We start from the raw sequence: 24,008 nt of genomic DNA, 5'->3' as shown, positions 1-24,008 counted from the left end.
GGACCGCTCATGGGCTCGCTGATCACAGAACGAGCCGCACGCGCTCCGCAGAAGCGCACAGGCAGCTCATGCACGGGTGGACGTAAATGGACGACCTCCCGGCAATTAAGGTCCATGCTGTAGCCATCTTTCGGCTATAGCGTGGATGGGAAGAAGTTAATCGGAGATGTGTGATGTGCTAGTTTTTAGGCACTTTCATATTAAGACTATGGGGCCAAAATAATTTGCAATCCTGCCCCAAAGAAACTTCTGTAGGGCACATATTGCCTAAAAAGTGTGAAAAACATACAAAAATACACAGAAAAACTTCAAAACCACCTGAATACTGTATGTAAGGACATGAGGAGGAGATCTAACCCATTCACTCATGCATCTAAATGTTACCCAGAGAGCCAATAAGGAAACCCTGGAAATCATGTAAAAATAAACCAAGAGCGCCACCTGCTGACTACATATGAAATTATAAAATATTAATGTAAAATATTTCTTAGCTACCTGGCTGATAACCAAATTTAAATGTTATATTTTGTCCTGCACATAATAAATAAAGGGAATATGTACAAAACCTCTACATCATCTTTTTAAAAGTTCATAATATGGATAACTTCCGAGAGTAGAGTATGGTAAATACATTTTAATTGCAACTTTCCAATTACTTGTAAAAACCTTTATTCACCAGGCCTAACCCTCACCACTGTCCAAACGGCACAAACGACACCAAGTGTAGAGATGAATACAACAGCAGTCCATACATCAAGGTCATCAACCTTACAGATCACTTCTCAAAAACCCTCAACGTCCCCACAACAGCCACAAACAACACAGGCAGGTGAGAAGTTCATTACCTCTTCATCTGGAATATGACATGGTGGTAGCTGAAAGTTTAATGCCACAATTATCCCTTATTTGCATTACATGAAATATCATGTGCTCTGTAGAGTAAGTCTTGGGAAGCAACAAGAAAGTATAATCATGGTTCCGTCACAATATTTTATCTTGCAATAACATGACCATAAAACGTTTAGATATTCTTTCTCAGTCCCCTAAGAGAATCTGTTATATGTCCCAGTAAGAACCCTGACCAGCTAACATTAAAGGGTTTGTAAAGGTTCAGCTTAAAAAAACAAAACAAAACAAAAAAAAAAAAACAAGTTATACTTACATGCTCTGTGCAATAGTTTTGCACATTAGCACCCCTGATCCTCCTCTTCTCAGGTCCCCCACCGACACTTCTGGCTCCTCCCCCTTGCCAAGTGCCCCATAGCAATATGCTTGCTCTGGGGGCACTCATGTGTGCACACTCCCGAGCCGCCTCTGTGTGTCAATGAGACAGACGGAGCGCAGCTCAGGCCCTTCCCCGCCCCCTCCTTACTTGCTGTGTCTCAGCCGGTGAGGAGACAGAGACCTGGGAGAGCTTCTGAGCTCATCCACATTGCTGGATTGGGATTGGGCTCAAGCGGGTATAAGGGGGTGGGGGTGGTGGGGTATGGGGGGCTGAGGGGGGAGTTCATCATACAGTAAAATGCATGAAGGTAAAAAACCTTCAGGCTTTAGAACCACTTTACCAAATAGGCCTACAGGAGTCTTAAATATGTACATTTATTTTTGCCAGGTTCAGTTCTTTGCCACATGACCTGAAATGTCAGACATTTTACATTTCTCTTTATGAATACTTCAGTTGTATCTGAATTTAAATGGGTAAAACCACAGGAAAAAAAAGCCACAAGGTCTCAGCAGCAAGCATCCAGAGCTTTTTAAAACACAAATATACGTATTTGTTTTTACAAATAATCAATAGGGCGAGCACTATGAGTTTTTTAAGATATAGCAGAGCAGAAGCTGTTCCATTTCAACCCCCATTCACTTCTAAGCTTAATGCAGACTTAATGTAAACTTTAACCACTTGCCTACTGGGCACCTAAACCCCCTTCCTGCCCAGGCCAATTCTCAGATTTCAGCGCTGTCGCAATTTGAATGACAACAGAGCGGTCATGCAACACTGTACCCAAATTACATATTTATCATTTTTTTCAAAACTCACTACTGGGGTTTTTATTTTTTGATGAACAAACGAAAAAAGACCGAAAATTTTGAAAAAAATAAATAAAAACATAACAGTTTTTATAGTTTGTTATAAAATGTTGCAAACAGGTATTTTTTCTCCTTTATTAGTCCCCCTAATTATGCACACGGGGGGTTTTTAACGCCGCTGTAAGTAGCGTCAGGCGTTTTCTTTTTGCAGCCTAAAAACGCACCTCCATGTTATTCTATGGCCTCATGCACACACAGACGTTTTTGAGCTGTAAGTGGCCTTAGGCGTTTTTAACAAGCAACAAGAACCCACGACCTGCGCGTTCTGAGGACCAGCGTTACAGCTGTAAAAACGCCTGACGCTGCTAAAGGCTGAATAATGTTGCTATAACGTTGCTTAACGTGCATTAAGCCACGTTATACGTTTTTTTTTCTTCCATTCAAAATCAATGGTTCCCTATGGGAGCCTATTGATTTGAATGGAAGTCACACCGCAAGTCAGGTCAGGATGATCCGACTTGCGGGGCGAATTGCGCTGTGAGAATCTTGAGGGGAAACTCCACGCCTAAATGGAAAAAACGGGTTGGGGGTCCCCAGGTTCCAAACCAGGCCCTTCCAGTCTGGTATGGAATTTGAGGGTAGCCCCACGCCGAAAAAATGGCGTGAGGTCCACCCCAAAATCCATACCAGACCCTTATCCGAGCATGCAGCCCGGCATTCCAGGAAAGGGGAGGGGACGAGCGAGCGGCCCCACCCCCCCGGACCACACCAGGCCACATGCCCTCAACATGGGGGGTGTTGGTGCTTTGGGGCAGGGGGGCTCTGCACCCCCCACCCCAAAGCCCCTTGCCCCCATGTTGATGAGGACAAGGGCCTCATCCCCACAACCCTGGCCGGTGGTTGTGGGGGTCTGCAGGCAGGGGGCTCATCGGAATCTGGAAGCCCCCTTTAACAAGGGGGGCCCCCAGATCCCGGACCCCCTCCCTATGTGAATGGGTATGGGGTACACTGTACCCCTACCCATTCACCCCATAAAAGGCAGTGTATGTGAATAACGATAGGAGACGTTTTGGAAAGTTTATTTAAAATCATCCGGTCTTCTCCACTCCGGTCTTCTCCACTCTGCTCTTCTGATCTTCTCCTCTCCGCTCTTCTGCTGTCCAATCTTCTGCTCTTTTGCTGTCCGCTCTTCTGCTCTTCTGCTCTTTTGCCCTTGGTTCTTCTTCTTCCTCCGGTCCTCCTCCGACGATGTCTCCGGTGATTATTATATAGCCCCTAATGGCTATATAATAAGCTGCAGAGACCGGAGACCGGCATAATCACCGGGGACAGCGTCGGAGGAGGACCGGAGGAAGAAGAAGAGCCAAGGGCAAAAGAGCAGAAGAGCGGACAGCAAAAGAGCAGAAGATTAGACAGCAGAAGAGCAGAGTGGAGAAGACCAGAGTGGAGAAGACCGGATGAAGATTTTAAATAAAAAAAACGTCTCCTGTCGTTATTCACATACACTGCCTTTTATGGGGTAAATGGGTAGGGGTACAGTGTACCCCATACCCATTCACATAGGGAGGGGGTCTGGGATCTGGGGGCCCCCCTTTTTAAAGGGAGCTTCCAGATTCCGATGAGCCCCCTGCCCGCAGACCCCCACAACCACCGGCCAGGGTTGTGGGGATGAGGCCCTTGTCCTCATCAACATGGGGGCAAGGTGCTTTGGGGTGGTGGGTGCAGAGCCCCCCCTGCCCCAAAGCACCAACACCCCCCCCATGTTGAGGGCATGTGGCCTGGTGTGGTCCGGGGAGTGGGGCTGCTCGCTCGTCCCCTCCCCTTTCCTGGCCTGCCGGGCTGCATGCTCGGATAAGGGTCTGGTATGGATTTTGGGGGGACCCCACGCCGTTTTTTCAGCGTGGGGCTACCCTCAAATTCCATACCAGACCCGAAGGGCCTGGTTTGGAACCTGGGGGGGGACCCCCACACCGTTTTTTCCCATTTTGGTGTGGTGTTCCCCCTCAAGATTCTCACAGCGCAAGTTGCGCCGCAAGTCGGTTCATCCTGATCAGACTTGCGGTGCGGCTTCCATTCAAATCAATAGGCTCCCATAGGGAACCATTGATTTTGAATGAAGGCAGAAAAAAACGCTGCTAAAAGCGACGTGGCAAAACGTGCAATAACACAAATGGAAAAAGCTGCACGTTTTTACAGCTGCTTTTTCCGGCGTCAGAACTAACTTTGACGCACGTTTTTTCTAATGCCCCGTGTGCATGGGGCCTTAAAGTGCACTGATGAGGCGGCATTGATGGGTCCTGATAGGCTGCACTGATGGGCACTGATAGACTGCACTGATGGGCACTGATAGGTGACACTGATGGACACTGATAAGGCAGCACTGATAAGGCGGAACTGATAAGGCTGCACTGGTGGGCACTGATAGGTGGCACTGATGGGTGATACTGATGGGTGGCACTGATGGGCAGCATGGAAGGGCACTGGTAGGTGGCACTGATGGGCACTAATAGGTGGCACTGATGGGCACTGATGGTTGGCACTGATAGGCAATGATAGGCACTGGTAGGTGACACTAATAGGCAGCACTGATGATGGGGCACTGATAGGTAGCACTGATGTGTAATAGTAGGTGGCACTGGTGGTCACTGGTAGGTGGCACTGGAGAGTACAGATGCTCCTCCCCTCTTCGGGACCGATGTCCCTCTGGCAGCTTTTTTTTTTCTCCTCACGCTCACAGCGTGGGGGGGTGCTGATCGCCGGCTGCTGTTTACATCACGTGATCAGCTGTCATTGGCTGACAGCTGATCACGTGGTAAGGGGCCGGGACTGTTCATGGACTCATTGATCACAGAGCAAAGTAATACTGTATGTAAGGACATGAGGAGGAGATCTAACCCATTCACTCGTGTATCTAAATTTTACCTAGAGAGCCAATAAGGAAACCCTGGAAATCATGTAAAAATAAACCAAAACCACCACCTGCTGACTGCATATGAAATTATAAAATATTAATGTAAAATATTTCTTAGCTACCTGGCTGATAACCAAATTTAAATGTTATATTTTGTCCTGCTCATAATAAATAAAGGGAATATGTACAAAACCTCTACATCGTCTTTTTAAAAGTTCGTAATATGGATAACTTCCCGGAGTAGACTACGGTAAATGCAATTTTAATTGCAACTTTCCAATTACTTGTAAAAACCTTTATTCATCAGGCCTAACCCTCACCACTGTCCAAATGGCACAAACGACACCAAGTGTAGAGATGAATACAACAGCAGTCCATACATCAAGGTCATCAACCTTACAGATCACTTCTCAAAAACCCTCAACGTCCCCACAACAGCCACAAACAACACAGGCAGGTGAGAAGTTCATTACCTCTTCATCTGGAATATGACATGGTGGTAGCTGAAAGTTTAATGCCACAATTATCCCTTATTTCCATTACATGAAATATCATGTGCTCTGTAGAGTAAGTCTTGGGAAGCAACAAGACAGTATAATCAGTCAAGTTTGGGTGATGGGGCTAAAGCAAATCAAAAAGCCCTTCATTAAGACAACGTGAAGTACAGCGTTGCCTTCTTAAAGCATATCTAAACCCAAGAACCAAAAGATATAGTATATTGCAGCTCACCAATGTTTAGATGTTCTGGCTGCATTCATTTCTCTCAAAGTCAGAGGAAATTCCTTCTTGGACAGTTGTCATCTCCATGGGTATCTTTACTGACATATTTCCCCTTACTCCTTTTTTCTGTGACAGCTTGAAAATGTTGGATTTTCCATTACTTTCTGTCTCATGGATAATGGTCACCAGGACAAATAGAGAATGTGAATCTCTTAAGTAGGCAAACAAAGAGCAGTAAATTACTTGACACAAGTTCTAACCATTTCACATTTTAACCAAAATGAAAAAAAAAAATATATATATATATATATATATATATATATATATATATACAAACCCGACACTGTACAAATTGTGAATAAAAACAGTTTGTAATGATGTGGAAGTTTCAAATTTCAATATTTTATTCAGAATACAACAAAGATGACATATCAAATGTTTAAACTGAGAAAATGTATCATTTTAACCACTTAAGCCCCAGAAGATTTTACCCCCTTCCTAACCAGGCCCTATTTTGCAATTAGGCACTGCGTGACTGTAATGGACAATTGCGCTGTCGTGCTACGCTGTACCGAAATGAAATTGACGTCCTTTTTTTCCCACAAACAGAGCTTTCTTTTGGTGGTATTTTATCACCTGTGCGATTTTTACTTTTTGCGCTATAAACAAAAAATAGCGACAATTTTGAAAAAATAACAATATTTTTCAAATTTTTTTATATGAAATTCCCCCCCCCAAAAAAGGTAAAAATCTGCTACATATGTTTGGTAAAAAAAATCGCAATAAGCGTATTTTTATTGGTTTACGCAAAAGTTATTGCGTTTACTAACTAAGGGAAAGATTTTTGTCATTTTTATCGTTTTTTTTAACGAGTAATGGCGGCGATATTCAAATTTATTGTTTTGTGGGACTGCGACATTGCGGCGGACAGATCGGACCCTTGACTGACATTTTTGACACTTTTGGGGGTACCAGTGACATTACTACAGTAATCAGTGCTATACATATGCACTGTTACTGTAAAAATTACACTGGCAGGGAAGGGGTTAACTTTATTAGTGATCAAGGGGTTAAGGGGACATCGGAACTAGGGCTGAAACAACTAATCGATTAATCAATTATAATCGTCAACTAATCGATTATGAAAATATTTGTCAACTATTTTCGTAATCGATTAATCGTCAGCTGATTAGTTGTCCTTCATACAGAATGCATTATTTGTTTACATATCAGAAAATACAGTGCAACACACATACAGTAAACCATCCATACATGTCAGTAGATGACAGAGAACTTGTGAATGTGTGAGGAGCAATGCCTCATGGGAAATGTAGTCCTGGGCAAGAGAAGGAACCAAGTGATTCTAAAGGCAGAGGTTTTTTTAACCTTGCTATAGGGACACTCTGTACTTTGCTGCTTCCTATAGGGGCACTTTGAAGGCGGAAGGGGCTGGAAGTGCCATGGGGGGGGGGGGGGGGCGCAGAAGAGGAGAATCAGTGCTGCTCTGTGAAAAATCATTACACAGAGAGGATAAGTATGACAAGATTGTTGTTAAAAAGAAAATAACCCAACGTCTACAATCACTGTAAGGGCTCTGTGCTGGGAAGATGAGCATCTGAACCCAGAAAAGGTGGAGGCCGATAGACTAGAGGTGATATAAGGCATTACAATTACATTTAAAGTAAAAGTTTATTAGTATTGTGCATTATATTTAAAATTATTATATCCATGAAAAAAAAAAGTCTCAGCTTTTAGTACTACTTTAATATATAAATGTTATTTCCCCCCCTCCACCCTTCATATACCTTCATGTCTGACTCCCAGTTAAAATATCCGGCATATCCGACTTCTGGGCATATTTTTTTTATATACATACACATGAAAAAAAAAAAGCATGCTGCTGCTACTAAATGTCTTCTGCTGCCCATACATGTATTGGATTTTTGGACAAAAATATTTGCATCTATATTTGTTCAAAAATGATTTGTATATTTGTTGAATGGACGAGTGTTGTTTGAAAATTCCACTTGCTTTTAACAATAAATTTAAAAATGAATAAAACTGAGCAAAAACCAAACACACTATTTGAAGATTTGTTTGATCGAGAAGTTTTCTATTCTGCTCCTTCAAATTTTCCTGCCACTGTGGTTGACACCGGACACCAATATACACTAATGGTTAGAAAAATCGGATGAATGTTTTTAAAAATTTTCTAAAAAAAAATGTAGTTTGTGTATTACCAGCATAAGTGACAGCAGGCGCAGGGAGCTTGTATTAAACTACCTGCCTATTAATAAGGGAGTCTATCATGATTATATACAAATCCGGTCTGAAAATTTGCAAAACTGTGTTTTAGGTCTTTTAAAAATATTGATCTCTGAGGTCTGATATGTACCACATTTAAACCTCTAATAATACATATATCTGTTTCAGAGTGGATTAAATATCCAACTATATAGCTGGATAGTTATATTTACCACTACATATAGATATTCAAGAATATTAACTAAATTATACACTTTTTTTTTTTTTAGGTTTTTATCCGATTAGTCGATTAATCGAAGCAATAATCGGCCAACTAATCGATTATGAAAATAATCGTTAGTTGCAGCCCTAATCGGAACCGCCAGTCACTTGCGCTGGAATGTCCGTGAATGAGCGGGGACGGGAGCGCGCCTTCGGCGGCGCGCGCTTGCCCCCTAGAGTCTCGAGCTATGTAGTACTACGTCACTTTGCCTCTACGGAGCTGACCGCTGCAGTAAATAGTCGTGCGGCGGTTGGCAAGTGGTTAAGGGAGAAATAAATTGATTTAAAATTTTATGGCATCAACACATCTCAAAAAAGTTGGCACAAGGCCATGTTTACCACTGTGTGGCATCCCCTCTTCTTTTTATAACAGTCTGCAAACGTCTGGGGACTGAGGAGACAAGTTGCCCAAGTTTAGGAATAGGAATGTTGTCCCATTCTTTTTTAATACAGGTTTTTAGTTGCTCAACTGTCTTGGTCTTCTTTGTTGCATCTTCCCCTTTATGATGCGCCAAATTTTTCTACGGGTGAAAGATCTGGACTGCAGGCTGGCCATTTCAGTACCCGGATCCTTTTTCTACTCAGCCATGATGTTGTAATTGATGCAGTATGTGGTCTGGCATTGTCATGTTGGAAAATGCAAGGTCTGCCCTGCAAGAGACAACATCTAGATGGGAGAATATGTTGTTCTAGAACTTGGATATACCTTTCAGCATTGATGGTGCCTTTCCAGATGTGTAAGCTGCCCATGCCACACGCACTCATGCAACCCCATACCATCAGAGATGCAGGCTTCTGAACTGAGCGCTGAGAACAACTTGGGTTGTCCTTATCCTCTTTAGTCCAGATGACATGGCATCCCAGTTTTCCAAAAAGAACTTCAAATTGTGATTAGTCTGACCACAGAACAGTTTTCCACTTTGCCACAGTCCATTTTAAATGAGCCTTGGCCCAGAGTAAACGCTTACGCTTCTGGATCATGTTTAGATTTGGCTTCTTTTTTGGCCTATAGAGTTTTAGCTGGCAACGGCGAATGGCACGGTGGATTGTGTTCACCAACAATGTTTTCTGGAAGTATTCCTTAGCCCATGTTGTGATTTCCATTACAATAGCATTCCTGTATGTGATGCAGTGCCGTCTAAGGCCCGAAGATCACGGGCATCCAATATGGTTTTTCGGCCTTGACCCTTACGCACAGAGATTGTTCCAGATTCTCTGAATCTTTGGATGATATTATGCACTGTAGATGATGATAACTTCAAACTCTTTGCAATTTTTCTCTGAGAAACTCCTTTCTGATATTGCTCCACTATTTTTCGCCGAAGCATTGGGGGAATTGGTGATCCTCTGTACATCTTGACTTCTGAGGGACACTGCCACTCTGAGAGGCTCTTTTTATACCCAATCATGTTGCCAATTGGCCGAATAAGTTGCAAATTGGTCCTCCAGCTGTTCCTTATATGTACATTTAACTTTTCCGGCATCTTATTGCTACCTGTCCCAAATTTTTTGGAATTTGTAGCTCTCATGAAATCCAAAATGAGACAATATTTGGCATGGCATTTCAAAATGTCTCACTTTCAACATTTGATATGTTATCTATATTATATTGTGAATAAAATATAAGTTTATGAGATTTGTAAATTAGTCCATTCCTTTTTTACTCACAATTTGTACAGTGTCCCAACATTTTTGGAATTGGGTTTGTGTGTATTGTAAGGGATTAGCTCGGTGGCGGGTGTGGATGACCCCTTGGGGGGTGCGTTTTCCCAGAGAGGTAGCCGACAAGTGCTTGCAAACAAACAGTGTGGTTTATTAAATGGTGTTTTCTTCACCAGGCTGTATGCAGCAAAACATCCAAAATAAAATAAAACAGAAAATAAATCCTTGCCTCTGTGGGCGGCTACCTTCTCACAACTGGAACCTGCCTAAGTGTCTGTCTCCAACCTACCGTCGGGCAGACTTCCTTGTCCTACAGCGGACACTCAATAGTCCTTTTATAATAGCTTCACAGGGCAACACAGTCCTTTGTTTCTTTCACATCAACAGTTCGTCTTCTCACCTTTGAGACGATTTCACCCTTGGTTACCGTCCCGGGCACACATCACTCCGGGGGGTCTTCTCCCAGGCCCACACATCCTGTCGGGAGGCACACGCTGACTGTCCTCCTGCTCCCAGCCCACATGGCTTCAGGACACAGCTTCTGGAGGCAGCAAACAATAGGAATTTCTCTGAACAAATTATAGAGCCTTAACTCCCTCATTCTGAACAGGTGAAGGCCTTTCAACTTCCTGCTGGCTAGCTCTGTAGCCAACACCCTAAATTAATTAATGGACTTTCTAAATCAGGTGGAAATGTATCTCCTTCCTGTGACTACATTCCCAGATTTAGCTGACTTCCTGTTACATACCCCCCCCTCTTGTTTCAACCCTAGGGTTGGGACACAGATTTCCAGGCACGCATGTGTCAAGCACTGCTGACTCACTGATAAGCCTCCTATTATCCTCAAGCTTCCGGATGAAACTGTTTTGTCATCTTCATTGACGGATTTCTCATAAATGCCACACAGTTTGTCTCTCATCTCATATACACATTCTTCAACTGCATTTTTGGCATCATTTTGCTCCTTCTCGTTTCTGTCATCTTCATTGACAGCTTTCTCATAAATGTCAGACAGCTTGTCCCTCATAACCGTCTGTCCAATCCACCACGGAGGACCGTGATCCATAGGCAACTCAATTGGGCTAGTCTTAATGTCTTCAACATTCTTAAGACGCCTCTCTCTGCAATCCATAAATGTTTTCCACAAAACTTTGAGAACCTTTGCTTCACTAAGCTTTGTTCCAAGTAGGGACTCTTGACATCCCTCTGTGACTTGAGTTGCCTCTCCATACAGCTGTACACAATCATTGACTTTTTGTTGTAAAAGGGAATGATCTTCCTTCTTGAGCTTTGCTTGCTCTAAGATGCTGTGCAGAGGATTTTCCAATTGAGACGACAGGCTGTCACACATTTCTTCAAAGTGACCCCTGTTCCTTTTCCCAGAGATATCAATATCATTCAAACATTTCATATTCATAGGCAGATCTGAAGCATTTGCACTCATCAACTTCTTAAACTTTTCGCCCTCCTGAGCGAGTCGCAGTAAAGGCCTACTATTTGATTTGATATTCAGTTTATATTTCTTGCCAAACTCTTCACAGAAGTAGCCAACCAGAACATCATCAACTTTCCTTCCACCAACATAGGGGTCAAAGGCAACAACACAGTTGAACCCAGCGATCTGGGTGGTATCCATTATAGACCTCCTCTCTGCATCAGTGAAGAAGCATGGAACTGCAACACATTCTTTTACAGGTTTCTTCAATGCACTTTCTGCTGAACTATTTGACCGCTCAAGGTCACCTAGTTCTTTTTCTCTATCTGAATTCCACATGGAATGCATCTCAAGATCACGATCAAACTTCTGCCACCCGTCTTTCACCAGTTCCATTTTGGAAACACTCCCTGAAAGGCACTTATTCATTTGCTTCACGTTTTCACCAACAGCCTTAGTTTTCTCCACTAGGTTTTCAGCCTGAACTGAGAAATCACCACATTTCTTACTCAGCTCCTTTGTTTGCTGAAGCTCTAATGATACATTTTCCAATGCTTGAAGTTTTTGAAGGAACGGTTTATTCCAAAGGGGTGATTCAAGCCACATGTCGTCACATTTCTGAGGCTCACTCAGGACAGACCCCAAAACACTGATCCTTTTAAAAACTGCATCAGGCACACTATCCCCTCTTTGGGACAGATCCTCTGTTGCCTGGAATTCCTCTTCCAGTTCCTGCAACGGAATCTTCATCTCTTCTACTTGCTGTTCTAAGGCTCGCTTAGACTTTTCTAGCTCCTGAACGCTTTTCACAACATCATCCTTGGAGCTGACCAATTCTTCCATTTCTGTACGCAGCTGTTTAACACTTTCTAGTCCAGCCTTACACTCTAGAGCTTCCTCCAAAGAGCGAGCCAAGAACAGGGCTTTGCTCTCGTTATCACGCACCTCCGTTTCTGCACGTGCGCGTTCTTCTGCATATTTTGCAGACACATTCTTCTCTTCACCAAGCATCTGATCAAACTTCTTTTTCACATCTTCAACACACTGTAATGAACCAACGCTTTCTTCCATGCGTTTTTTCATAACCGCTATCTGAGCTTGCAATGTTGCGACTTGCTCTGATAGGTTTTTCTTTGCTTCCGCCTCCTCTTTTAATTGTTCCAGGAAGCCATTTTTCTCATCTTCCATTTGTTTGAGCTTTGTGCTAAAACTCAGCCTTTGACACCTCTCTTCCTGTAAGAGTTCCTGCGTGTCTTGCAGCTGCGATTCCAAGATAGAAAAATCTTCCGCAATTTCTCTAGATTTGCTGTCTGCTTGAGAAAGCCGATTTGTGACACTGTCCAACTCAACCTGCAATCGGTTTGCCTTCTCTGACAGCTTAGCACACAATCGGTCACCTTCTGACACCTTGACTTGCGATTCCATAAGCTGTGCCTCTACTTTTTCCCTCTTATGTTCACAATCTTCTTTTCCCTGCATAAGAGCCTTCACCTCATTGGCTAGCATCTGGGAATAAGAATGTAATTCTGCCACACAGGCTTCTTTCTCCTTTAACTGCTGCTGGACACGTTGGGCTTCCCCTTTCCAACTTTCACAGTCCGCACGCCATTCATCTACCACATTGCTCAAAGTAGTGAGCTCATATACAGTACTCAGTAATTTAGCCTCTCTTTCACTTTTCTCTTTGTCGCTGAGAGACAATGTCGTTTTCAGAGCGACATTCTGTTCCTGCGACTCCTGCAGGTCTATTTTTGTAGCTCCCAAAGACTGAAGACTTTTTTCCAGCTGATTACGCAACTCCAACATATCAGCCATACTTTGCTTCTGCAAAGTCTGAATTTCACTTTCCTTTTCCATGAGGATGGTATCTTTCTCCATTATAGTCTCTCTGCGTTTTTGCAACTCGACCAAAAGAAGAGCAGTGGATTCTTCCCACTGTAACACATGAGACTTGAGTAGTTCATTCATTTCCTGCAAGTTTCTATGCTCCATTTTAAGCAATTCCAAGGCTTGTTCCTTTTCTTCCATTTTCCGTTGCAAGGCATCCAACTCAGCCCTGCACACATACTCGGTTTCCTCCAAACCGATGGCCTCCATTGGCTGCTGGCGTCTCTGTTTCCAGCCTGCCATGCTCTCTTGATGAGCCTTTTGTTGAGCTGCAAAGCTCCGCTGAAAATCCGCATTTGCCTGCTGTTGAGCTGCATTTGCTTGCTGTTGAGCTGCATTTGATATAATCAGATGTTTCAACATCTCCTCCATTTTGAGTTTACTTTTCATCTGAGCACACTGCGTCTCCATAGCGGTTTCATCAGTGTTGCTAGGGACAACAACCTTCCTCTTTAGTAGACTCTCTTTAGGCATGGATGGGGCTGGTTCAGACGGCAACATCCCCTCCATCCATAGAATCCGGTCTCTCATTTCATCTATCTTTGCATTCTTCAGGCGTTTTGAACGCCCCATCTTCAATAACTCCACAAACAAATTTTTCACAGTCCAGCAAAAATTTTTCAGACCACTGTCTCTTTAACACATGTAGTTTTTCTCTCTCTCTTGCAAGATCTCTTTTCCTGCACACACAGTTTGTGCAGTCACTTGCACAAGACACAACAAAGTTCATCAAATAATTTTGAGACCGCTGTCTCTTTAAAACACTTTTTTTTTTTTTTCTGTCAGGATCTTCTCTCCTGCACACATAGATTGTGCAATCTCATGCACCAGATAAAGTTCATCAAACATTTGCACTTCCTTGCAGGGATCTCTGCTTATGCCCACTGCATACCTCCACCATATGTAAGGGATTAGCTCGGTGGCGGGTGTGGATGACCCCTTGGGGGGTGCGTTTTCCCAGAGAGGTAGCCGACAAGTGCTTGCAAACAAACAGTGTGGTTTATTAAATGGTGTTTTCTTCACCAGGCTGTATGCAGCAAAACATCCAAAATAAAATAAAACAGAAAATAAATCCTTGCCTCTGTGGGCGGCTACCTTCTCACAACTGGAACCTGCCTAAGTGTCTGTCTCCAACCTACCGTCGGGCAGACTTCCTTGTCCTACAGCGGACACTCAATAGTCCTTTTATAATAGCTTCACAGGGCAACACAGTCCTTTGTTTCTTTCACATCAACAGTTCGTCTTCTCACCTTTGAGACGATTTCACCCTTGGTTACCGTCCCGGGCACACATCACTCCGGGGGGTCTTCTCCCAGGCCCACACATCCTGTCGGGAGGCACACGCTGACTGTCCTCCTGCTCCCAGCCCACATGGCTTCAGGACACAGCTTCTGGAGGCAGCAAACAATAGGAATTTCTCTGAACAAATTATAGAGCCTTAACTCCCTCATTCTGAACAGGTGAAGGCCTTTCAACTTCCTGCTGGCTAGCTCTGTAGCCAACACCCTAAATTAATTAATGGACTTTCTAAATCAGGTGGAAATGTATCTCCTTCCTGTGACTACATTCCCAGATTTAGCTGACTTCCTGTTACAGTATATATATATATATATATATATATATATATTGGCATTTTATACACTTTAATATCTACTTGCTGTACAGGACCTTGAGTCCTGGATGGGAGGTGTCTCCTTTGTTGGGTTGTGGTCCCTTTAAGGGAGACAACAAGAAGCAGATTGGGTACTCAAGGTTTCAGGGGCTCTGGGGCGATCAAGTAAAGAGGGAAAACTAATTTTCAGTTTTCTAAAAATAATTATATTCTGATATTGGTCCCAGAATTTGGAGGCTCAAAAAGATCTTGGTGTGAAGGAGCCTCCAACCCTGACTACGTGTGCTTGGACCTGAAGCAGGTTAACCCACCTGCGAGAGAGAGGGCTGAATAAGGCAGGAAGTAGTCAGCAGGTATCCATGAGGTGTTGAGTGGAACAGGACACAGTTGTGAGAAGACTGTGAGCTATCTGGCTACTGAGTTGCTGCTGGGCTATAGTGACTTTACTTAAACCCTAGAGCAGGTGGGGATTTTAAACCCTGTTTTAGGACATGTTTATGCTGATGGTGAATTGAGGTTTTATTTTTGTGTACCAGCGTTCTGGACTGTTTTTTTTCCATGCTGAAAAAAAACTATTTTTGTTTGCCTTTTGGAAAATAAAGATTGTTCATTTTACCATACACGGCTGGCTAATGATCTGGACCACCAAATAGCACATTGTTCATTTCATTAAACTGCAATGGGTTTGAGGTTCTAGATTACCAATAGTGCTGAAGTTGGGTTTGGGCTTTGGTTCACATCAAACCTAGAAGTTAGCTGTCTTTGCTGTGCTAATTAGCTGATGTACACAAAAGGGCAAGGATGCTCATGACATCATTGACCTAATCTGGCCTATGGTTAGTGATGTCACAAGCATCTCAGCCCCTTTTATATATTTGTAGCTGCAAGATGGGGAATATCCTGCCAGCAGCTCATTGTCCCAGCAATGACAGCTAGCTTCCGGGTTCTGAAGCTCATTCCCAATTAACAATAGAATGGTCAAATTTAAAGGAAATCTAAACCCAAACACCTAAACCAAATTTGATGCTGCACATGCAACTGTAATGTCAAAAAGTTTATTTTTATTATTTCCTGCTTTCAGTTAAATTATATCTGGTGATGCTACTACCAGGGTGTATCTCCAGGCACTTAATTCCTTGGGTGACAATGCTTACTCAAATCAACTACTGTGGCATTGTCACCATTTTCTGCATGCTCTCAAGTTGTACTGCAAATAGTTGTGCTAATGCCCAGTGCAGTCTCCGCAGTAAAATGGTGATGGTCATTAGCTGCTTGACTTCATGTGTTCCTAGGAAGAAAACACATGAACAAAGAAAGGGGAAAGCTGTATGTTTTAACAGATAGATGTAGCACACCCACTGAGGAGCCGCTGGTTTAATGGACCCACTAAAGCTTGTTTCCTTCTCAGGTTAGCTAAGCTACTGCCCGTACTGCTCAGACACACCCCTTAATAGAATGGACAATACTAGGTTAGATAAACACTCTCTGTATTACAAATAAATCGGTCAAGATAGCACAAACTGTAACCAGAATGAGAATAAACCCCCGGAAGCTATGCTGCCTTCAGGCCCTAGAGGGACTCTGCTAGGTCCAAGTCTGCCTCCAGGACTTCACTATTCCAGGAAGGTAGAAATTGACAAAATCTATGCAAAATACTATGAGTCAGAAAAGGATAGTCTCAAAAAAAGAGTAGTTATTTCTGCCGGCTTTGCTGGGGCCCTTACAGTGGTGCACTAATGATGATGTTGGGTGGCTTCAGGCTGCTTCAAATTCAGGGTGGCAAAATATTGAGCAGGGGCTTTTGTAGAAATAACCTGCAGGAAAGCCTTAAACGGTAGTGAAAAGAGCATGCAACAAGTTTGAGTAAAATTTAAAGTGGTTATGGGTCAATGGGAAAAATCCTAGATAGGTGGTATGGCAATGCTCAGTGGTTTGCTACAGTAAATGAGCAAGCAGTGTCTAAGTAACTGAAGGGTAAACTGTGTTGGGCTAAATTTTTAGTTCCTGCTGTGCAGCATGTGGCAGGCGCAGCACTACAAAGTGCCTTATGCGCTGTGGCATTAGAAGAATTGTCTCTCTCTGACTTCAGTCTAACCAGACTGTCTGTTACTCTATAAATTCCTCTAATACCGTTCTATGGAAAGCAGTAGGATTAAAGAGCACACCAAACGCTTAAGATATCTTCTTTATTAACTTCAACTTTTCTTCATAGATAACACTGACACTTTTGCAGCAGACAGTCCATGTACAACATGTGCTGAATACAGTATAACAAATGGTGGATATATTTCTCTCTCTATTGCTGTTTGAGTTTGTTTGCTTGGGTTTGTTTGATTTCGTGTTCGAGTTTGGTGGAACTACCAGTGAACACATAACTAGTTCAGTATACAGCTCTAATCACATTACTAACAATAGGAACATGTATAACTGTTAATTACCTATTTTTGGCCACTTGCTTCCATAAAACTGCTCTGTGGATCTGTGTGTCTATTCAGTTCTCTTCTGTAGTGGAAAATGAGAAGGCTGGCTGAAGCATGAGGCTTCAGAGAAAAAAATGGGTGTAAGGCTGGCTGTGATTGGCCAAGACTGTTGCTGAGTGTGAGATTGGCTGTGATTGGCCACAAACTCCTTATGGGTAATAAAGTTTAACTCTGTGCTTTCTGGTTTCAACTCTGCTGTGTCTGAGCTTACCTTACATGCATACAAATGAATCTTACAGGCATATTTTTCCTTTGCTTCTGTGAACACAATATACAATTGTTATGTGACATCCAAACATGAAATCACAGTAAATATCTCTGCTTTTGTCTCTCACATATACACATATACACTGTATTGAGGTTATTAACAGGCCTAGCTGTATATGCATGTAGGTCATATTAGCAACCTAGGACAGGTTCTAGCTGGCCAGCTACACAGCATGTTTACTGGGTTGACAACCCTTTCACCAATCTTGCACTTCAGCTGTGTATGCTGACGGCGGAGGGGCCCATCATGGTTTCGATTGCTTTAGCTCCAGCAAACCTGCTCTGTACTGCTGGAGATTTTTTGTCCTTAGTGTTCCTGTGCCAGCACCTAGCTACATAGATATGATCTTGTTTTACTTTAAAACATCTTCTGCACTTTTTTAACATATAACGTAAGAGGGCTGAATACCCCAGAAAAAAAGACACAAGGTTTTATGAGAAGTTAAAAGGTATGCCGTAAGTATTATTTTCCTACAGGAGACTCATTTAACACATGATACTAATGTTAAACTATACTCAAAGTTTTATCCTACATGGTATTATGGCGACTCACCCACTAAAAGAGCAAAAGATGTTGCAATAGGGTTTGCAAAAGAAGTAAGGAAAGTAGACCCGGAGGGATGGTTTATTTTTTTCAAAGGAAACCTGCAAGGGACGGAGTGTACATTGACAAATTTATATGGCCCTAATAAAATCAGAAAGGGGATTTGAAGAAAATCCTGGTGAAACAAATGGATTTTAAAAAGGGTGAATTAATTCTTGCAGGAGAATTGAACTTCTGCATGCACCCACATGTGAATAATACGTCAAGTGCGCTGGGGACTGGGAACTCCCAATTAAGGGCATTGAAGAAGAAACTACACCAATGTCAACTGTATAGCGGGCCCAACATCCTTGGGCAAGGGACTATTCGTTTTACTCCCCAGTGCATGGGACGTATTCAAGATTAGATTACATCATGGTGGAACATAGACTGTTAGAGTCTGGGGAAAATGCATCCATAGAAATACTGTCAATATCAGATCATGCGCCAGTAATAGCAAAGCTTAAATTTGCAGGTAATCAGTCTAGGACATGCATCTGGAGGGTAAATGAAGACTTGATGCAGGACACAGAAGTAACTTATAAAATAAAAAAAAGAACTAGAACAATACTTCCTGTTAAATGAGTCCCCGGGAGTATCAGAGGCCACAATTTTGGAGACACCCAAGGCCTATGTAGGGGCATACTGATACCAATTAGCTCATACAAAAAAATGAAGGAAAGGTTGAAAAATATGGAATGACTTTTGAAAGAAATATATGAACTGGAACAGATACATTAAAAAAAATAGAGTTGAGATTCAACAGGCTTTAGTAGTGGAAAGAGATGAATTAAAGAACTTAATGGAAAAAGAGACAAGACAGGACAACACTATTATTGCATAAAATAAATAGTACTAGATCCCCAACTACACTGCTCAAAAAAATTAAAGGAACACTTTTCAATCAGAGTATAACATCAAGTCCAGTAAACTCCTGGGATATTGATATGGTCAGGTAAGTAGCAGAGGGGGTTGTTTATCAGTTTCAGCTGCTTTGGTGTTAATGAAATTAACATCAGGTGCACTAGATGGGCAACAACGGGACGACCTCCAAAACAGGAATAGTTTTACAGGTGGATGCCACGGGCAGTGTTTTCCCTACCCCTTATTTCTGACTGTTTCTCACTTGTTTTGCATTTGGCTAGGGTCAGTGTCACTACTGGTAGCATGAGGCGATTCCTGGACCCTATAGAGGTTGCACAGTCCGTCCAACTCCTCAAGGATGGCACATCAATACATGCCATTGCCATAAGGTTTGTTGTGTCTCCCAGCACAGTCTCAAGAGCATGCAGGAGATTCCAGGAGACAGTCAGTTACTCTAGGAGAGCTGGACAGGGTCGTAGAAGGTCCTTAACCCATCAGCAGGACTGGTATCTGCTCCTTTTTGCAAGGAGGAACACAGTGAGCAGTGCCAGAGCCCTACAAAATGAACTCCAGCAGGCCACTGGTGTGAATGTCTCTGACCAAACAATCAAAAACAGACTTCTTGAGGGTGGGTTTAGGGCCCGACATCCTCTAGTGGACCCTGTGCTCACTGCCCAGCATCGTGGAGTTTGATTGGCATTTGCCATTGAACACCAGAATTGGCAGGTCCGCCACTGGCGCCCTGTGCTTTTCACAGATTAGAGCAGGTTCACCCTGAGCACATGCGACGGTCGTAAAAGGGTCTGGAGAAGCCATGGAAATTGTTATGCTGCCTGTGACATTGTTCAGCATGACCGGTTTGGTTGTGGGTCAGTGATTGTCTAGGGAGGCATATCCATGGATAGACCTCTACAGGCTAGACAATGGCACCCTGACTGCCATTAGGTATTGGGATGAAATCCTTGGACCTATTGTCAGACCCTACGCTGGTGAAGTGGGTCCTGGGTTCCTCCTGGTGCACAACAATGCCCGGCCTCATGTGGCGAGAGTATGCAGCCAGTTCCTGGAGGATGAAGGAATTTATACCATTGAATGGCCCCCACGCTCCCCTGACCTAAATCCAAAAGAACACCTCTGGACATTATGTTTCGGTCCATCTGATGCCGCTAGCTTGCACCTCAGTCTGTTCAGGAGCTCAGTGATGCCCTGGTCCAGATCTGGGAGGAAATACCCCAGGACACCATCCGTCGTCTCATTAGGCATCCTGACATTGTCAGCCATGCATACAAGCACGTGGGGCCATATAAACTACTGAGCACCATTTTGAGTTGCTGCAATGAAATTTCAGGAAAATGGACTAGCCTACTGCATCATTTTTTCACTTTAATTTTAGGGTATCTTTGAATTCAGCCCTCTGTAGGTTGATAATTTTAATTTCAATCAAACGATGTGGCATCCTTTCGTTCCTTACACATTACCCAGTCCATATCTGTATAGATATCCAGCATGATATTTTTCCCCATTGATCTGATGTGTTTTCAAAGTGTTCCTTTAATTTTTTTTAACAGTATATATTGATGTCAATTGATACCGCAAAGGCTTTTGACAGGGTGGATTGGGGATTTACGATGGATACAGTTGAACAGTTGGGAATAGTTGGGAGTAGGCCCTAAAATGGTTTAGAGGATTAAAATAGTATATCAGCATCCCACAGCATTAGTAAAAGTGAATGGGAAGCTATTATCTTTGAAATATTCAATGGAATAAGACAGGGATGTCCATTATCCCCTCTATTATATGTACTGTCGCTGCAGCCATTCCTGGCCACTATACAAAATAGTTTATACAGGGGGTGATGATAGGAGATGAAAAACAAAGGTGCGGCTTACACATGTCCTGCTTTACATATCTAACACCAGAACCAGGCTTTTAAATGTAATAAAGGAACTGAAAATATATGGAGAACTTTCAAATTTAAAAATTAACCCCCGTAAAATCAGTAATCTTGAATATAAACCTGAGTAAAGAAGAAGAGCTAGCATTACAGAGGGAATTTCCTTTCACATGGGGGGGGGGAGAGAACGAAAATACCTCGGGGTAAAATTAACACTGTCCCACCAGGTAAACTACATTCCTTTGTTAAATGACATGAAAGCAGAAATTAAAAAAATATCAATAAGACCATTGTCATGGGTAGGACGTATAATTATGATAAAGATGGTATTACTCCCAAAAATACTGACCAAGTTTCAGATGTTACCAATTGCCTAACCTCAAAAATTCTTTCAAATAATAAGGACAATGAATGATATTAAAGTTCATATGGCAAAAGAAAAAGCCTAGACTACAGTTCTCAGTGTTAAGTAAAAGAAAAGCACAGGGTGGATTATCAGCACCAGATATTAAACGATAATATAATGCTATAATATTAACATGAATGATAGAATGGTCCAATACAATGAGTTATAAAATTTGGGTGAGGATAGAAAACACACTAAGTGGAACACAATTAAAAAAAAACATTTGGACCACAAAAATATAGAACGTTTATGAAAACACACACGGAATGACTAGAATTGTTTTTAAAGTTTGGGATATGATTTACAGACAAGTGAAATGGGAATATAACTCGCCGTTAATCTCCCTAGCGGGAATAATTCCCCCCCCCCCGGAAACGGGGCACATTTTGAGGAATAGAATAAAAAAGCACAGTTAAAAGATATAATAAAAAAAGGGAAAATCTGTACATATCAGGAATTGAAGCACCAAAATGAGTTGATAATGTTGGATGAATGGAGGTATTTACAACTAAAACATTTTGTGGCAACATTACCACAACTAATTAGATTAGGAGAACTTGAATCCAATAAAAAAAAATTAAGTAATTCACAGATAAAAATGAAATACAATGCATCCTGGATATATAGAATACTCATGATGTTGGAGGAGCCAAAAATACCCCCATTCATCGAAAAACGGGAAAAGGAGTTAAGGACACATTTAACAGAGCAAGTGAATAGAGTAATAAGAGCTGTACATGAGCTGGCAGTGGATATACAGTGCATTGCGAAAGTATTCAGCCCCCTTGAACTTTTTGACCTTTTGCCACATTTCAGGCTTCAAACATAAAGATATAAAACTGTAATTTTTTTGTGAAGAATCAACAACAAGGGGGACACAATCATGAAGTGGAATGAAATTTATTGGATATTTCAAACTTTTTTAACAAATAAAAAACTGAAAAATTGGGCGTGCAAAATTATTCAGCCCCCTTAAGTTAATACTTTGTAGCGTCACCTTTTGCTGCGATTACAGCTGTAAGTCGCTTGGGGTATGTCTCTATCAGTTTTGCACATCGAGAGACTGAAATTTTTGCCCATTCCTCCTTGCAAAACAGCTGGAGCTCAGTGAGGTTGGATGGAGAGCGTTTGTGAACAGCAGTTTTCAGTTCTTTCCACAGATTCTCGATTGGATTCAGGTCTGGACTTTGACTTGGCCATTCTAACACCTGGATATGTATATTTGTGAACCATTCCATTGTAGATTTTGCTTTATGTTTTGGATCATTGTCTTGTTGGAAGACAAATCTCCGTCCCAGTCTCAGGTCTTTTGCAGACTCCATCAGCTTTTCTTCCAGAATGGTCCTGTATTTGGCTCCATCCTTCTTCCCATCAATTTTAACCATCTTCCCTGTCCCTGCTGAAGAAAAGTAGGCCCAAACCATAATGCTGCCACCACCATGTTAGACAGTGGGGATGGTGTGTTCAGGGTGATGAGCTGTGTTGCTTTTACCCCAAACATAACGTTTTGCATTGTTGCCAAAAAGTTTGATTTTGGTTTCATCTGACCAGAGCACCTTCTTCTACATGTTTGGTTTGTCTCCCAGGTGGCTTGTGGCAAACTTTAAACTACACTTTTTATGGATATCTTTAATAAATGGCTTTCTTCTTGCCACTCTTCCATAAAGGCTAGATTTGTGCAGTATACAACTGATTGTTGTCCTATGGACAGAGTCTCCCACCTCAGCTGTAGATCTCTGCAGTTCATCCAGAGTGATCATGGGCCTCTTGGCTGCATCTCTGATCAGTCTTCTCCTTGTATGAGCTGAAAGTTTAGAGGGACGGCCAGGTCTTCGTAGATTTGCAGTGGTCTGATACGCCTTCCATTTCAATATTATCGCTTGCACAGTGCTCCTTGGGATTAGTGTTGAGCGAACACGGACTGTATTATTCGTGTTCGTACCGGATAATTGAATTTTTTGTACCCGAACACGGACACGGACACTTTACTGTATGTTCGGGTAAAAATCCGTGTTCGGTCGTTTTATTTCCGGGTTTTGCATGCTTTGGCGCTCTTTTCATGGCGGGCTTTCAACAGCCAATCAACAATCGTTTAACTGGTGTGCCTTAAGCCATCCCAGCCATGCCTGCAAATGTCTTAGTAGCTGTGATTGGCCGTCTGAAGCATGTGACCAAGTCTTTATAAGTTCGAGGCAGCGGCGTCATTATGCTGCTTATATCAGGGACAGAGCACACATCAACGTGCTGGCTGCTGATTAGGGAAAGATAGGCAGGAAAAAACCATTTGTGTCCGGATAGAATTGAGGGACAGGTCGGAGTGTTTAGGCAGGGCGAGTTGTAGGCATTTTAGGGATAGAGTCTGCTGAATTATAGGGTCAGTGTCTTCTACAAACTACAATCGATATTGCTGTGTGGGGGGTGGGGTGAATCTGCACTCAATCCTGATCTACGATCTCTTCTCAATCCTGTTAGGGACAGAGTCTGCTGAATTTTAGGGAAACTGTGTTCTACAAACTACAATCGATATTGCTGTGTGGTGTGGGATTGGAGATAGGCAGGTGTCAGTGATCCACATCCATTTTTCTGTGTGTGAGCTGCAGTGAACACAATCTTTTTGGGCTGCAGTGAACACAATCTTTTTGGGCTGCAGTGAACACAATCTTTTTGGGCTGCAGTGAACACAATCTTTTTGGGGTGCAGTGAACAAAATCTTTTTGGGGTGCAGTGAAC

General features: G+C 42.6%; 1 protein-coding gene across 1 annotated transcript in view; it reads left to right on the top strand.

Annotated features, from left to right (window-relative positions):
* Positions 1–682: 682 nt before the first annotated feature.
* LOC309554172 (adhesion G protein-coupled receptor E1-like) overlaps positions 683–24,008 on the top strand; it is a 110,521-nt gene continuing 87,195 nt past the window's right edge. Inside the window, exons 1-2 of the mRNA XM_082255789.1 lie at positions 683–829; positions 5,250–5,399. Of these exons, the coding sequence (XP_082111915.1) occupies positions 730–829; positions 5,250–5,399 (250 nt within the window). The 5' untranslated portion in view covers positions 683–729. The remainder of the gene's footprint in view (positions 830–5,249; positions 5,400–24,008) is intronic.

This window comes from Pelophylax lessonae (assembly GCF_965119305.1).
Source record: "Pelophylax lessonae genome assembly, chromosome: 4".
Classification (NCBI taxonomy): domain Eukaryota; kingdom Metazoa; phylum Chordata; class Amphibia; order Anura; family Ranidae; genus Pelophylax; species Pelophylax lessonae.
Note: the sequence above shows the minus strand (reverse complement) of the source record. Positions and strands in the feature narration are given on the sequence as shown.